The sequence below is a fragment of the Bos mutus genome, chromosome 18 (assembly GCF_027580195.1).
Source record: "Bos mutus isolate GX-2022 chromosome 18, NWIPB_WYAK_1.1, whole genome shotgun sequence".
Taxonomy (NCBI): Eukaryota; Metazoa; Chordata; class Mammalia; order Artiodactyla; family Bovidae; genus Bos; species Bos mutus.
This window is the reverse complement of record NC_091634.1, coordinates 50,235,762-50,252,208: the sequence shown is the minus strand read 5'-3', so window position 1 is coordinate 50,252,208 and position 16,447 is coordinate 50,235,762. Positions and strand designations below refer to the sequence as shown.

At 53.2% G+C, this 16,447-nt stretch overlaps 1 protein-coding gene across 1 annotated transcript; it reads left to right on the top strand.

The window, feature by feature from the left end:
- The first annotated feature begins 7,206 nt into the window (after positions 1 to 7,206).
- FOXL1 (forkhead box L1) lies at positions 7,207 to 10,955 on the top strand. Its single transcript, XM_070386881.1, has one exon. The coding sequence runs from the start codon at positions 8,028 to 8,030 to the stop codon at positions 9,066 to 9,068; it is 1,041 nt and encodes a 346-aa protein (XP_070242982.1). The 5' UTR covers positions 7,207 to 8,027; the 3' UTR covers positions 9,069 to 10,955.
- Positions 10,956 to 16,447: the final 5,492 nt, after the last annotated feature.

Below are 16,447 nucleotides of genomic sequence, written 5' to 3'. Positions count from 1 at the left end.
AAAAGGATCTGAACCAGGATTTTGAAAATCCAAAGGGGATTGATTCTGTACCATTTAATGAAGGTCCCTGGGAGTGGCCAGATCAGAGGTGAATTTGAGACCTCTCTACTTCTGGATTTGATTTCTTAATCTTTACCCTATTGCAGTGAAAAACTTTAAAGCCTCATAGCGCTTCAAAAATAATTTACAATGCTTTTAGATTTTTAAATTTGTCAGACTTTACAAGATTTTAAATGACAGATGACTTTTCAATTTTGATATCTCGTCCTTAAAATTTTAAATAGCAACACAGCCTCTGTGAGGTACAGCTGCGGGGGGAAACGGCTTTACTATCTGTTTCACTGGCTGAACCCCTCCTGGTCTCTCTGTGTGTGACTTTGGGGTCCAGAGCTCCAAACTGGAAATGTGTTTCCCACCCCAGCAGGTGAGCTGTAACCTTCCCTGGAGTGCAGCTCCCTGAACTTAACACTTCAGGAGATAATGATTTTCCTGGATACGGTGGCCTTGAATGTAACCTGGGTATTCTGTTGTTTTTAACATGCCATTTTGTCTCTGTATTATGCTGAAATAGCACTGGGGAAAGTTTGAGCATAATAATTTCCCCCATATGTGCAACACAGATTCTTTCAATCTATGGCCCCAGAGGTGGCAGCTGGTTAAGACATGAGGGCTGCATTTTACTCCTTTTTGTGACCGCAGGAGGGGTGAGCCAAGGTGCTTGGTGCTTAGTGAGTGGGAAGGACCAGAAACAGAGAGTGAGAGACCCTGGAGACCATTCTCTGAGCGGCAGAATCGGGCCGCAGATCGCTGCTTGCGGCTCAGGGCACTGGGGTTTCACTTTCCTCCCCTTTAGGAGAGGGTTCTAGCGGGTTCTTCTTCCCCAGATGTTTTAGAGAGTCCTCCCTGAAAGCCTGCTCTCACCTTAAGATCTGGAACTCAAAGGAGGTCTCAGAGACACAGGGAAAACAACGGAGAGAGAAGTGGAACCCACCGGTCAGACACCTGATCTGTCATGACACCCGCTGGGGTCTCCTACCTTTGCGAAAGTCTCTTAAAGAAGTCCCCGCTGTGCGTGGGCCGCTCACCTGACCGGGTAGCTCCAGAAGGCCATGGAGCCCAGGGCGAGGGCCCTTTCCAGTCCCCTAGGAACCTGGGCACCTGGGGAATGTGTTGGGAGCGTCACCCGGGGCCTCTGGAGGCCGTGGGGTGGAGGCGAGTCAGAGCCTGGGGCGCGCGGAGGCCGGCGCGTGCGGGGCCCGGCGCGGCTCTCGGAGCCAGGCCCAGCCCAGGCCTTCGGCCTTCGGCAGCCCGCGCGGCCGCCGGGCTCCGCGGCCTGGGGCGCCCGTCGCTCTGCGGAGTAGGAAGGGCAAGCCGACTAGGCTGAGCGCAGAGCCGAGGCACCGCCGGTGGCCTTGCTGGTCTTCGCGTCTGCCGCTGGAGAGCACAAACGGCGTGCGACGCGGGGCGGAGGACCCAGGGCGGGGGACGTCCTGGCCCCACGGATCCATCCACACGCAGCTCCTTCCCCCGCCGTTCTCCTCGGGAGTCCCGGGGCCTTGGAGGAACTGGGGAAAGGAGGCCGGGGCTGGAAGGGCCGGAATGCCCGTCTCAGGCTGCCAGGACTCCTTGCTTGGGCGGCTCTGCGGTTCACAGACGCAGTTTGCATGAAGCCGCGTGTGATAGCCATGGTTCTTCCTGACCCAGTAAGATACAGCCGGGCAGGTCTCAAAGATACTGCGAATAAAACAGAAGCGACCCGAGCACCATGACAGAGACCGTTTTCCATAGACATAACCCTGCGTCCCTCACTGGCCTTGGCTGGGTGGATTTTGTCTCTCCCCAGGGTCCGGTTTTGAGAGGTAAAGGCCGTCAGAGAGACCCAGTGGCCTTTGAGTACCCTGGTTCTCAGCCCTGGAGGGGCCGCAACTGGAGTAGCCTCTGCTTCTTGTGAGACTCAGAGAGCTTTCATCCAAAGCTGAGAGCTGGGCCTCTCTCCCACGGCCAGATTTGGGTCTACGGCCTGGCGGCCCTCACTGCCGTGGTCCAAGTGGCTTGTCCCGGAAGACGCCAAAATCGGTGTCCATATGCACTCTCAAATTGCTGGAGCAGTGGGCTAGGGGGTCATAGGAGCACATCTCGCCGTGTGAACAGGTACCTTTCCTTCCTGGCCTCAGTCTTCTCATCTGTAAAATGAGCAGGTGAGTGCAAGGGCAGTGCTGGCTGCCGGGTGTGCTTTTTCCTTCATCCTCGGCTCCTGCGATGGGCCCTCACTTAGCCTCGCTCCTGTGCTCTGCTCCTAAGAGGTAACGACCAGAAGTTAAAGGGAGAAGAAAATTCAGGGTCCCAGGAACGTCACCATTTGGCTCATAGATCTTTGGGGGTCCACCTCCTCCCCTTTACCCAAGACTGCCTGGAAGGTTGTCTCTGAGCCCGGGAGAGGTTGGTGAGCTTCACCCGAAGTACAGAGCAGAGTTCCCAGGTCCCTGGAGGCTGAGTGGTCACTGCCTCCAACCTCATCTCCATCCTCAGCCCCAGCCCTCACCCAAAAAACCGGACAAGGGTTTTGAGCCAGGTTGGCCAATGGGAATGTATGTGCCCAATAGCTCAGTCGTATCCAATTCTTTGTAACCCTATGGACTGTAGTCTGCCAGGCTCCTTTGTCCGTGGGATTTTCCAGGAAAGGATCCTAGAGTGGGTTGCCATTTCCTTTTCTAGAAAAGCTTCCCGACCCAGAGGTAGAACCTGCATCTCTTGCATTGGCAGGCAGATCCTTTGCAGATGAGCCACTGGGAAAAGATTCCCCTGAAGAATGAACAGAAGGCACTGGGGGCTCAGAGCCTGTTCAGGGTGTCTCAGGGGATGTGACAACCTGCATTGTCCGGACCCTGGGCTCCTGCGCTCAGAGTGTAGGGTCAGTGGAGAAGTAGAGCTCTGAGGTTCAGCGCCTGTAGGTGCGGCCAGGCCAGGGGTGCTGGGAGGCCAGACTCCAGGTGAGTGGAACACACTGGTCAGAGCCACCCAGTGTGCCTGCTGGTACCACATACTTGAAATGCTTTCCCAAACTTTGAGAAGCATTCCCTGCCGGCCTCTGTCTTACATGGCCTCAGCTCACCAAGGCATCTGAGATGTTGCCTTTTGACAGAGGCATGTGAGAAAGGGGGGAAAGTTTCAGGCAGCTCCCAAGGCTGGACCTCAGCTCATGCAAGGCTTTCTTTCTCCGCTGCGGCAGCGCTTCTGCTCTGCAGCAGAAGGACAGAGCTTGTGTGAAGTTTGGATCTCAAAGGTGTCTTACTGGTGTTACAGGTTTTGCTGTGTCAGGTCTGTGGGGCTTTATCCTGGGGCTTTGAGTGTGTGGAGGCTGAAACGCAGGAAGGGGGTGTGTGGACAGCTTGACAAGCTTGCTAGCATCCATGGTCCCTTTGAGGGGGATGGAGTTGGGGAGCACTTTGTGCTCTGTCCACATGCCCACCCAGGCTGGGAGGTCACCGAGGCCAGAGAGACACGCTGATCTCAGGGAGGCTCAGTGGCCCTTGACCTTGGGTCCTACCTTTCCAGCAAACCCTCTGGACACTCTCTGTGCCCTCATGTTATTTTTCCAGATGGTCTCCCCAGAGGAAATTTTTTCTCTAACCGGAACCCAACTCAACCAGAGCACCAACTCAAGCCCTACGCGCACAGGCCAGCTGAGGGTTCATGCACCTGGGGCATGTTACCTCAAGCTCTCTGAGCCCCTTTCTCAGCTGAAAAAGTGACAGGACCAAGGAACCCAATACCCGTGTGCAAAGTGCTTCCAAACGTCCAGTCCATCGTAAGGACTGTTGCTATTAGGATGTACCTGGACAACCGAAGAGAAAGGATCCTTGGATCTCAATTAGCTGCATACATCGCCGAGCTACATGCTGATGTGCTTGGGCAAGGCAGTGCCTGGGCCCCAACTGCCCCTGCTCTTCGGGTCAGCATCAGCTTTCCAGCCAGCCCTTACCTTCGTGGCTCACTTCCCCTGAGAGAAGCAGACGACACTGCTCCCCATCCTTTCAAAATGGGAGAGGAGAGCAAGGGAGGAAAGAGTCTCCCCGGTTTTGGCAGGGTGTAAGTGAGGACTCTGGGTCTCCTACTCAGGATGCCCGAAATCTCCCAGCTCTTGGGGGAGGGGCAGCACAGACCTCTCCTCTCCAGAGGGTTCCCCTTCCCCCCACCTTGATTACTCCAGACACACCTCTTAGCTTCTGTGCTCAACTGAGGGTGTCAGACCGCAGTGAACCCACCTTTGGAGGAAACCATGTGGATTCCAACCTGTGCTATTCACTACCTTCATTGTTTTCTGGTGCTCTCTGCCTGGCCTCAGTCTCCTCATCTGTAAAATGGGCAAATCCATCCTCCCATCTTCCGTAGATGGTGCCAGGGTTCTCAACAGAATTTCCACAGGGTCCTTGGCATCCACACACAGTAGCTATTATAATGTGACTGTTTTCCTGTCTTTGGAACACTTCCTTTTGAAGACCTGAGGCAAGTCAAATTCCTGGCCTCAGTTTCCTGGTCTGCAGAATGGGAATGATTTCTTTAAAAGTTCTGTTTCTTAGGATTACTGTGAGAATGGAGTGACTTAATTCAAGGAAAGCACTTAGAAGAGTGCCAGTGCATAGTAATTCAAGACAGAATTAGCTATTAATGTTATCCTTATTCTCATCATTCTCAACATTTTAGGTTGTCAGTAAAGCGATCTTGCATCTTTTTAGCGCTACTCTTCTCAGACTTAAGGAAGAATCGTTCATTCACTCCACCTCTACACACACACACACACACACACACTGTTAACTGTCTTCACACTTAGAAAAGCGAGGCGGATAATCGGGAACACGACGCAGATTATGGTTCACTTGAATGTCAGCCTTCTTTATTTACCGGTGAAACAGAAGAAGGGCGTATGGGGGTGGGGCGCAAGAGCAGCCGCTCTCCCCCCACCCAGCCTTTGTCTGTGAGGCCTCTGTGGTCCCGGCTGGTTGCCTGACCAGCCCCAGGAGCAGGCTTCCTGCCAGGGCGCTGGGAATGGTTCGTCCCACGCTGAACCCAATTTGTTCTTGGGCCCCCGAGTTGGAACTGCCGCGGTCCTTCCGGAAGCATGATTTCTGGGAGACCCGCGCCCACTGACTTCACAGATGAATGCTTTTCCGGGATCTGAAGACTTCTGAACCTGCAGGGAACGGTCAGTGTCTCCATCTGGCTCTCTGAGTCACCCTGTCTCCCCGCCGTCTCCCAGGCTCGGCCGGTCTCCCAGTGAGAGTCTCCCGACAGAGCTTCCGCACGAGGGCGCATCCACACTCGGCTCTCGGCGCCTGTGTCCTGCGCTCCCCGGAAATAAACCTCCGCTCGGGGCTCCTGCCGGCAGCGTCCTCGGCTTCGGTTACACACTTCACCTGGGAACCCAGGATCCGACCCCTCGCCGGAGCCGGGTTGGGCGCCATGCAGGAGTTCTGTGGCCAGAACCTCCCAGAGAGGTTGCTAACTGCTGCCAGCACGTGGAGCGGGACGCGCCTCTCCAGACGGCCGCTAGAACTGGGGTTGTTTTTTCTTTACTATCAGTGCCCTGCCCACCAGCCGCGTGTGTCTCCGCCTGCGTCCCGCCCATGCCCAAATTGGGCGGTGTTTATCATTGTACGAATTCAAGCTCGGATTTGCCTCCTAGTTTAGAAGGAGCGCCGCGGTGGCGCGCCTCAGGCAGGGCTGTGCGTGCTGGACGCTGGGTGTCCGGAAAACTCCAGGGAGGGCTCGGGTCAGGAGGTGGGGGGCGAGGGACCGCGGAGCAACACCAGTGTGTCTCTCGCTCTGGGTCTGTTGGGGCCGGCACCGAGGTTGGATGCAAACTTGAGCTTGCAGGAGGCGCGCTGATCTGGAGGGTTGGGGTGACTCTGGAGCCCGTGGAGCCCGTGGGCTGCAGAAGCGCCGACACTGAGGTTCTTTTTCCATCCCAGGATCGAAGGGGGGTGCTCCGATGAAAGCACCCCCTTTCTGGGGATCCAGAAAGAATACAGAGTCCCGCCCCCTCTTGGCTAGAGGGCCATCCTCGAGACCGAGGCGGGGACCAGCGGGACACTGGGCTTGAGTTAGACAAGCAGCGCTGGGGACAGGGGCCTGACCTGGCTCTCCCTCAAGCCCTGCCTGCACCCAAACCGGTTTTTCGACCCTGTCAGCGAGTTCCTTTTAGGTATTTCAACGGTCCCTGCTCCCCTGTGGTCTCTCCGGAACCCCCAAACACAGACTTTACCTTCTGGATCCTCCATTTTAAAGTTGGGATTGTCCCTGCTTTTCCACGTTCAGAGATGGCCCGCGCCCCAGCAGCTGGTCCCCAGCATGGTGCTGCCTGTGTGCCAGTGGGACAGCCCTTAAGGGGTTAAGCAGCAAACGTGCCTTAAGGCACCTTTAGTGTCCTTCCTCAAGCCACCCCCACGTACCATCTTCACCCCTCCCTCTTCTTCTTGGACATCCACAGGGTTTACTCAATGAGATGTTAATTTAGTTATCCTTAGCTTTTTCTTTCTTTTAAAATGTATCCAGCAAAGATCATAAACAGGAACTAGTCACGTTAAGTGCCAATCCACCCCCCTCCCCAAAGGCGGCAGAGTAGGGCAGACACCCCCTTCTATATCAGCATCATCAAGGTTTTTGATTCAAACCAGGACGTGGCTAAATGTAAAATGAGTCAGGGTGGGGAGTGCTTACACCCCAGGGTGAGTGGGTGGGGTAGGGTGGGGTGGGGGGGAAGCTAGCAGGCTTCCCAAATGCTTAATGTAATCATGGGCCAGCTGCGTGCACTTGTAAAGTTGTTATAACCCCCTCCTTGTTATAAACAGGAAAGCGCAGAATATAAAGCAAGAGACCCGCATTCACAAATACCAGCTCTCCCGCGCCAGCTGCCAAATTCCCCTTTTATGGTGTTCCTCCTTGCAATCTCAGCCCCATCAGAAAGACCGTAGCTTCTACCCCCTCGATTCTCCAAAAGGGGTGATTTTGAAACTTGCCCCTAACCAAGCTGTGGACCCGCTACTGCACGCCTTTGCCAACTCTCAGTGCCCTGTGCCATCGGCAAGGGAAAAGCTGGGCTCCTGGGGTCCTCTTCTTGGATCCCCAGGGAGCCCTAGGGGGGCAGGCCTGCCCATTTTGGGGATGCGAGGCCCCTGGGGAGCACACCCCACCCCCAGTTCCTCCAGGGTATCCTGAGGATGTCTCCCAGGAGGGCTGCATCCTCTTCTAATCAGACGTTCATCTATCTCCTCTCCCCTGCTAAAATATCTAAGAGCTCTCCAAGACCTCAGAAGGCATTTATGAGACTGTGTCATCTCTCCATCTCCTACTAAGCCTGGGAGAAGAAGAGATCTTTTGTGGGAGGCCATGGGATTTCGGGGGCTCCCCTAGGCCATAGGTAAAACACCCCTGCGCCCCTCCCACCTCCACCTCGTCTTCCTGGCGGGGCAGACCCTGCTCCGGAGCCACCTCGATCCACATCCTGCCTGACTGACTGTGTGTGCTTACAGCGTCAAGGGGTGGACGTGATATTTCAAACATCAGATCAGTGCGTTTATATATTGGGTGCCCGGAAATTTTTCCAAATAAACACAGCTTGATTCAACTTGGGTGGGCGGACTTATCAACAGACTAATTCTATAAACAAATGAAGGAATAACCCTGAAACCGATTGGCTGGTATCAAAAAGACACGTGGAGGGGAAAGCTTGGAGTTTTTCAGCAATGAAATTTTAATTAATGTGGGTGGGCTGAGAACACAGCGACTGTTTATCATAGACAATTTATTTTCCAGCGCTAAGTCAACATATAATAGCAAACTTACAACAATTATTTAACATTTTTAAAGCCATGAAGAAGGGACAGAGCGCGGAGCGGCTGGGGAGAGCGGCAGAGCGGGAGGCAGACGCAGGGCAGGCTCCCCGGGAGGGCCCTTGCGGCGCGGGGCGCCGTCCCTAAGCCGCCCGGTCGCCGGCGTCGCCGGGAGCGCAGCGCGGGCTCCCGCTCGCCATGAGCCACCTCTTCAGCCCCCGGCTGCCTGCTCTGGCCACCTCGCCCATGCTGTATCTGTACGGCCCCGAGAGACCCGGGCTGCCTCTGGCCTTCGCCCCTGCGGGCGCGCTGGCCGCCTCGGGCAGGGTGGAGCCCCCCCAGAAGCCTCCCTACAGCTACATCGCGCTCATCGCCATGGCGATCCAGGATGCGCCTGAGCAGAGGGTCACACTCAACGGCATCTACCAGTTCATCATGGACCGCTTCCCCTTCTATCACGACAACCGGCAGGGCTGGCAGAACAGCATCCGCCACAACCTCTCGCTCAACGACTGCTTCGTCAAGGTACCCCGCGAGAAAGGGCGGCCCGGCAAGGGCAGCTACTGGACACTGGACCCTCGATGCCTGGATATGTTCGAGAACGGCAACTACCGGCGCCGGAAGAGGAAGCCCAAGCCCGGCCCGGGGGGCCCGGAGGCCAAGCGGGTCCGCGCCGAGACGCAGGAGCGCGGCGCAGAGGCGCCGCCTGAGGTGCAGAGCGCCGGAGGGCGCCCCCGCCCCGCGACCCCCATCCAGGAAAGAGCGCCCGCGCGCCCCTCGCCCCTTCGGGAAGCCTCCTCTCCGCCGCCGGCGTCACTCCCCTGGCCCAGGCCCGGGTCCCCAGAGGGTGACGCGGGCGACACGCTCCAGGGCGCAGCGGCGGTGGCTGTCGGCCAGTCTGAGCGCACGGTGGACGGCCGGGGGACTCCTCCGCGCCCCGCCTCCCGCAGCTCTCCGAAGAGCTCGGACAAGTCCAAGAGCTTCAGCATAGACAGCATCCTGGCCCGACGGCAGGGGCAGAAGCCGGCTGGAGGGGGCGAGCTCCTGGGGGTCGCCAAGCAGGGGCCCGGCGGCTGTCTGGGCGCCTCGCTTCTGGCCACCTCCTCCAGCCTCCGTCCGCCTTTCAACGCTTCCCTGATGCTCGACCCGCACGTCCAGGGTGGCTTCTACCAGCTCGGGATCCCCTTTCTCTCTTATTTCCCCCTGCAGCTCCCGGAAGCGGTGCTTCATTTCCAGTAAAGCAGACGGCGGCTCCTTTCCCTCGCCCAGGTCTGAGCTCCGTGTGAGCGAGCAGGGCTTCCACCACTGGGAAAGAAGTCGCATTTTTAAATAAATGATTTCCTCTGGCTGCCTATGGATCGTGGGAAGTATTAGCATCCTCAGCTGCACGAGTGAGCACACTCCCCTGCCTCCTGCAAGACGGACCTTCCCAGAACCGGAGCAGCTTCGGAGATTGAAAAGACCCTGCCCACGCTGCGACTTGGGCATCTCAGACCTCCTACCGCAGGCACAGGAAAATTCCTTGAACCTTAGGTCAGTCTGATGGCATGATCTTCCACTAGCACCCAGACAGGTCCTGCGCGTCCGGAGGGAGTGGGGGAGGGCCCAGACAACCGGAGGGCAGACAGATGGCCGCAGTGTGGTCCTTTCTGTCTAGGAGCCACGGTCTGACCATCGCCAGCTCGCCTGTTACTGTGGCCCGGGCCTTGGCTTTTGACCCCACGGAGTGATGGGTGTTCACAGCTGGGTTTGTCCCTAAGGTCCAGGTGTGGGGACACCAGGGCCAACCTGTTTTTTAGGTTCTTTAGCAGATCCTAGGGCTTGGTGAGGACTTAGGACCATGTTCAGGCGGAAGCCGAGAGACCACACTTTCATTGTAAATAGAGAAATCTTCTCTCTTTTCCTTTTAGATAGTAAAAGGAACACGCTATATTCTTTGGCCAAAAGCTTGATTCTTTTTACTATAAGGGTTGCCCTGTGAACGTCTGTATTAACAACCGCTGTTAAAAAAGTGCACTCTGTGTAACTTAGCATTTTGTTGCATTACAATAGATAGCTCAATAGGTCCTTAGTCAATACACATGCTCTCCAACGCCTGCTACCAACCACAGACATCCTCCTTTCTGTTAGCTTTATTGTTTAAGGGGTCAAAACATTTCTAGGGACACCGGAAGTGCACGAGGGTTAGGGAATCTTGATTGTTGCCACGTTTTCCAGAACTGTGTAGTGAAGGACTATTTTTAATCTGAAGAGTTGGGTGAAACAAGCACACGGAAAGCAAGTGGAGGTAGGGATGGGTGAGCGCTCAGAAGAGCAAGGGGGTCCCCTGGGGTCTGCGGGGGTGGGGGCAGGGGTGGGAGCAGCTCTCCGGGTCCCCAGGAACAGCAGGCTTGGTGGGAGGCCCTTTGGCCAACTGCAGCCGCCTCCTCCCTCCAAGCGCCAGCCAGGCAGGCCCAGAGCCTGCAGTTAAACAAACACCTATGGAGGTGGCTGCCAGGCTGGGGCGAGGAGTGGGCGGGAGGGCAGGGGTCGGAGACAAAGATGTGGTTATGAAAACTGAGGTTTTCACAGCCCACTTCAGCTGGGAACTTTGGGGGAATGCATCTAAGCTCTCACGGTATCTCTTTGAGTTGTTGTGGCGGTTCTGAGACTCGATTTCCTGAACCTCCGAGCTATTTTAATTTTATCAAATGTGGGAAAAGCACAGTCAGTAGTTCCTGGAGGGAGGCGGAGATGGGTCTTTGAGATAATTTTTTAAAGCAGATTAAAGCAGTTTCCAGAACTTATATAAAAGTGAACACAAACTTCACATCCGAGAGCCTGTTGGTTCATATGCTGGAAAGGATATGTCAGACAAACAAAATAATTTAAGAGTTAGCAAGCGCAGAGCTGACTGAGAATTCATGCTGAAGGCCATTTGCTACTGACCCCCAGGAGCGTCCATGTCCGAGTTCTGCCCGGGCTGGTGGAAACACTGTGGTGGGCGAGCTTTGGGGTCCTTGATGTTAAGAACTCTGATGAACCATGCTGAGATCCAAGATCACTGTGATTAACTTACAATGTGCTGGAAGGGCCATTGTTGGCTATTTTGTTATCCTGAAGTCTCAACCTCTGTGAATAAAGTTGTTTTTTCATTAACCTCTCAGGGACTGGTTCAGTGGATTACTAGGGGGAATAAGCAGTGTAACAGGAAAGGGGAGACTGGGATCATATCTGGGAACCCCAGCAGTGTTTCCCAGGTTATGGCTTCTGAGGGAGGAGGGCTCGTGCGTGGACTGGAGGGCAGGACGGAAAGCCCCAGGACTGGAGGGTGTTGCCTGAGGGTCCCCAATAAGATGAAGATTCTGCTGAGTGGGATATTCTTTTAATGTTTTCTCTTTATGTTTGATTTGCTATCTTTTGTTAATGTATGATGCCTCGTTTCTGGAGAAGCAAATATTCTAATACCGTCATTTACAAAGGATGGCATCTTAGAGTTACAATTCCAAAAAGCATAGTACAGACATTTTTCTGGCGTAGAAGGAAAAAGGCAGGAGTATGTGTCACTCCGTCAGTATTTATACATACATAAGGAGGAATTCTCTTACCTCAGCCCCTCATTCATCTGGTTGAGGAAAGCATACAGAAATGGACAGTGGGGTCATCTTCTGTGGATTCTACACAATTCCGTGTGCGCTACTCCCTGCTAAGGAGAAAGAGGCGCTTTGGGACTTAGGGATCCAAATAGCTGTTCTAATGTCCCAGTTTTAGTCCTGTGCTCCTGATTGTGGATCAGTGAGACCAAGAACAGGTTTCCAGTCTTAATAAAAGCAGAATCAGTGAGATTTTGAGTAAACCGGAAGCAACCATATTGTCCTGTTCTTGGGCAATGCAAAATCTGCCTCTATGTTCTCGTCTACACAAAAGGAACAGATTCTGTTTCCTGTAGGTGACCTTTCTCTTGTGTACACACACACACACACACACACACACACACACGCACGAGTACACTGAACATAATGGGGGATATGGCAGGTGTATGTACAATGATAAGTAAGTGTATATGTATGTATGTACACATGTACATATCTGTATATGTGTATATATACGTGTGTATATATACTTTCTACACACACAAATGGTCAGAAATTCATCTTTTTTGCGTAGTTGAGACAGATAGACTCGGATCAAATGCTGATTTCTTTTAGAATAACCCAAGTACTGGCACTTTTGGAAAGATTTTGTTTTGCTGTAGAATTTGAACAAGGAATTATTTAGTTTTTTGCACGATTATAGTGAAACTAACCGGAGAAGGCAATGGCATCCCACTCCAGTACTAGAGTCAGACACGACTGAGCGACTTCACTTTCACTTTTCACTTTCATGCATTGGAGAAGGAAATGGCAACCCACTCCAGTGTTCTTGCCTGGAGAATCCCAGGGACGAGGAAGCCTGGTGGGCTGCCGTCTCTGGGGTTGCACAGAGTCAGACACGACTGAAGCGACTTAGCAGCAGCAGCAGCAGTGAAACTAACAAAGACATTATAAGAGAGTCTTGGAAGACATACACATCTGAGACCTTTACTTCCTGGACTCTTGCAAGGGTGTGGGGATTCTGCAAGGGCCTTTGTGTTTTCCTTTCTTGGGTATTTCCTGGCTCCTGTGGAAGCTGATGGCCTCCTGGTTCTCACATGCCCCACGAGGTTTTCCAGAACCGGAGGAACAGGATATGTCTGCCATTTTCCAGTACAATCGCACCTCTCTGGAAAGGAGCCTACCTGCGGTCTCTAGCGTTTCACTAAGAGTGCTCATTGTCTATCCACGTGTGGGTTAATGAATCAGCCACACTGGATTTTATTGTTACAGCCGAAGGCCGGAGCCCGTGGCCAGGAACGCACACGCCTGTGTGAGCGTCATAACTCGGTGTGCTTCACAGCAGCTAGAATCTTATTTCCATGAAGCAGGGGTTGTTTCATACAGTCAAAAATATACATGATCATAATCCAGCTTCATTATTAAAATTGAAGAGCATGAGTTTGTTGGAAAAGTAAAACCTTTTTTTTTAATCCACATTTCAAGCAATTTGTATACCTGAATACCCAAGTGGCAAGTTCTCATCTACATTTGTCTTTTGTCTTTGCCCCAGACTCGGGGTTCTGCAGGGTCAGACAGATTCCCATAGATGGTACAGTGACCTAGAGAGGGTCACAGTGAGTGGTGGGGCCTGGGCCCAACTGGGCAAAGATTTGTCACAACTTCCCTTTTCTATCAGTGTGAAAATCAGGGTTCCAGGAGGAAACAGAACCTGACTTAGATGAGCCACTGGAAGGAGACTGGGGTGGAGGGACTCTTTTCAGGGGAGTGGGAGGAATGAGTGTAGATGCGGCCACAGCACTGACAGGAGCAGAGTAGGGACACCCAACTCCTCTTCTGTCTTCCACCCTCACCATGGTGCTTCTGATGGCTAAACCCACCAGAAGTCCAGCCTACAGGGAGCCCAGGTAACAGCAGTCCATAGGGGTTAGCCTGTAGGGGCAGAGAAGGGTACAGAACATGCCACAGTGGGGACAATTCCAACAGAGCATGGCCAGGACAGTGGGCAGGGGGGGTCTTTCCTCTGGAACCTGGACCACACTGTTGACGTCCAAGAGCCAAAATCAGAATGTCTTACTGAGTTGCTGGGGCCTGGGATGACTGCACATAGTTTGTATCCGTTTGTGTTTGTCAAGCATTTAAAACAAAGCTGTTCCTTCCTGGGTAGTAGGCAGAACATGACAGATGCTGTCTAACTCTTCCAGAACCTGTGGCCCACATGCTGGTGTGGGTGTCCTCCAGCCGGAGTCCAGAGGAGGGAGATGAAGGGAGTATCCCAGCCCAGCAGCAGCGAGGTTGGGCCTCTGGGAAGGGGGGTGGCCCCCTGCTGCTCACAAGCCCATGTCACCCTGGACAACACCTAGCTTACAGCTGGACTCAGGTCCCCATCCTGTGCAAAGTGAACATTGCGCATACCCTTCTCCCGGGGTCACACTTCTTTCCCAGGCAGTGGTCACCTTCTTCTGCTCCACACATTCCCAGGTCTCTCCAGACACACCTACTGCGAGGAAAACCCTCGCATTAATGTCTTAAGACTCGTTACCATTCAGTGATTCGAGGTTCAGGTGAAGGAGCATGTTAACCTCATCAAGACTGTGCCCACCAGACATAGGCTAATAATCCAGCTCCCCTAATAACCCAGTTGCTGTGTGACATCAGCAAAATGACTTAACCCTTCTGTGCCTCAGCTTTCTCATCTGTACAGATGGGAGCAACATTAGTAACCGCCTCGTCAAGCTGTTGTGAGGAGTAAGTTTTATGATGGGTCTAAGTTCCTAGTTCTCACCAGCAAAATGGACTAGTACTAAAGCCTTCAGCACCGGGCAGCTGTCAGAACTAAATTGGTGACCCCATGGACCGTAGCTGCCAGGCTCCCCTGACCATGGGATTCTCCAGGCAAGAATACTGGAGTGGGTTGCCATGCCCCCTCCAGGGGATCTTCCTGACCCAGGGTTTGAAACTTTGTCTTCTGCATTACAGGCGGATTCCTTGCTGTCTGAGCCATCAAGGAAGCCCAAAACAGTAAATATATATACATAAAATATATGGCGTGCAGGAAGCATTCGGTAAATGGGAGGTCTCATCTCTGTATACAGGCGTAGCCTCTAATCTAAACACTTTTGTTTTACGAGCGCATTTGTGATGTCTCAGTTTTGTAACAAAATCATGAACCCACAGTCCTGCTCGCGTTCCTAATTCCTAGGTGGTGGGAGCCTCCTGGGCGGACTTCTTCAGCTCTTCCTCCAGGGCAGGCTGGCAGCCATTTCATCTCTTCCTTGCAGTCTTACAGCTCTTGAGATGATCCAGCCATTTGAACACGAAACCAAAAGCAAAAAAAAAAAAAGCTGTCATACCCGGCAGGGGATCCTCGGAAACCACAGGAGAGCGATTTTCACAGAGGAGAGCCAGTCCTTTGGTGTTTCCTTGCTTTGCCCGGGAGCTTAGAAGGGGCTTCTCAGGGCTGGCCATCCAGCCATTGTGAACTCAAGGGCCCTGGGAATGAATGCAACTCTTTATTTTTGCCCCCCTCGCTCGGGCTCCGAGCACCAAGATCATGCTACTGTAAGGAGAGGCTCCACCCCTCTCCCAGGGACAAAGGGACCAGACTGGGGAGCCGCTTTTCCTAAATTCATGTTTCATGGCCCGCCTTATAAAGGGTAAGGAACATTTCTTTAAATGCTGTGTCTAAATATAGCAGGGGCTGGGTCAGCTAGAACATTTTTAGAAAGCACATTACAAATCAGGAATGTTTTGGAGAAATAAATAAACTTTCCCACATTTTTGGACTTTGTGTCTGCCCTGTGGGCTCCATCTTGAGAGCATGATGGGGGGGCGGGGCACGGAGACAGTGATGAATAATTCATGATGGGCTCTTGCTGGTGCCCGGAGCACCCTGCAATGACGACTCCTTCCCTTCCTTGGGCATGGGAGACACTGTTAGCCTAGGGATAGCCCAGTATCTGAGTAAGGGCCACTCAGTGACATAAGGAAGATGGGATTCAGGAGAAATACATCTATTTCCAGTGTGTTTCATTTCTTGTCTCTGCTGTTTGTTCCAGGGGTTCCTTGGCTTTCCATGTGGGGTGAGAGCAAATCCAGGGGCCGAGTGCTCACCCTTCTGATACAGGATGACCTCCCAGTGTTTGTGTCCTGCTCCCAAGGGCTCCCACTCCGCTGGTCTGTGGGGGGACCAGATGGCATGTTTCTGAAGGCTCCGCAGGAGGGTCTGCTCTGCAGCCAGGACCGTGAGCCACGTATCGCGGTTCCAAGGCCCTCAGGCGCATCTCCAGGGAGGAAGGAATCGTGCAAAGGGGTTGTTCGCCTCTTATTCTTTCTTCTTATTTATCCACATTTGTACTCAATTTCCACTTGATCAAAATAGTCTCCCCACATGATGGAGGACGAATCAAGGCCACCGGATCCTAAAGTGCCTGTTCTCTTTCACACCGTCTTTGCTGCCTGAGCTAGTGCCTCACCAGTATCGACCCACACTCAGCTCGGGGTAAAGGATGCACATATGTGTAGGGATTCCCAGAAAGAAGTAAAAACGTTTCTATTTTCCCACAATCAGGAACATGTTCCAAGTGCCTTTGTCATCAGAATAGTTTGATATTCTTCATCCACCAAATAGTTATTAAGTGCCAGGCCTGTGGCACACCTTAGTCATACATAAACAGCCCAGGCCCGGGTCCTATCCTTGAGGGGCTTATATTCAGCGAAGTATATTGACAGGCACCAGTGAGGGCCCTGTTGATATTTATGGTTACTCAAAATCTTTTAAACACTTTCCAATTCCTGTTAGATTCCCATTCTTTCTATCTCATCTTTCAAATACTAAAAGAAAAGAAGGTGGCTCTTGCTCACCTGTGTGCTAGGCCAGGGCCCACCACCAGATGTACAGGTGTGGCCTTGGGAGCCAGGTGGGCCAGGAGGTGGGGTCGTGTACCTGCTTGGATGCTGTGGATCATGGGAGTGGTCCTGAGACCTGGAGCTGTGAAAACCACCCAGGATTTGAAGTTCTCAGGTCCTGCTGGAGGCGGCAGCTTC

Bases quoted from the DNA above. Each gene is read 5' to 3' on its own strand.
- FOXL1 (XM_070386881.1), top strand. From the start codon at position 8,028: ATGAGCCACCTCTTCAGCCCCCGGCTGCCTGCTCTGGCCACCTCGCCC.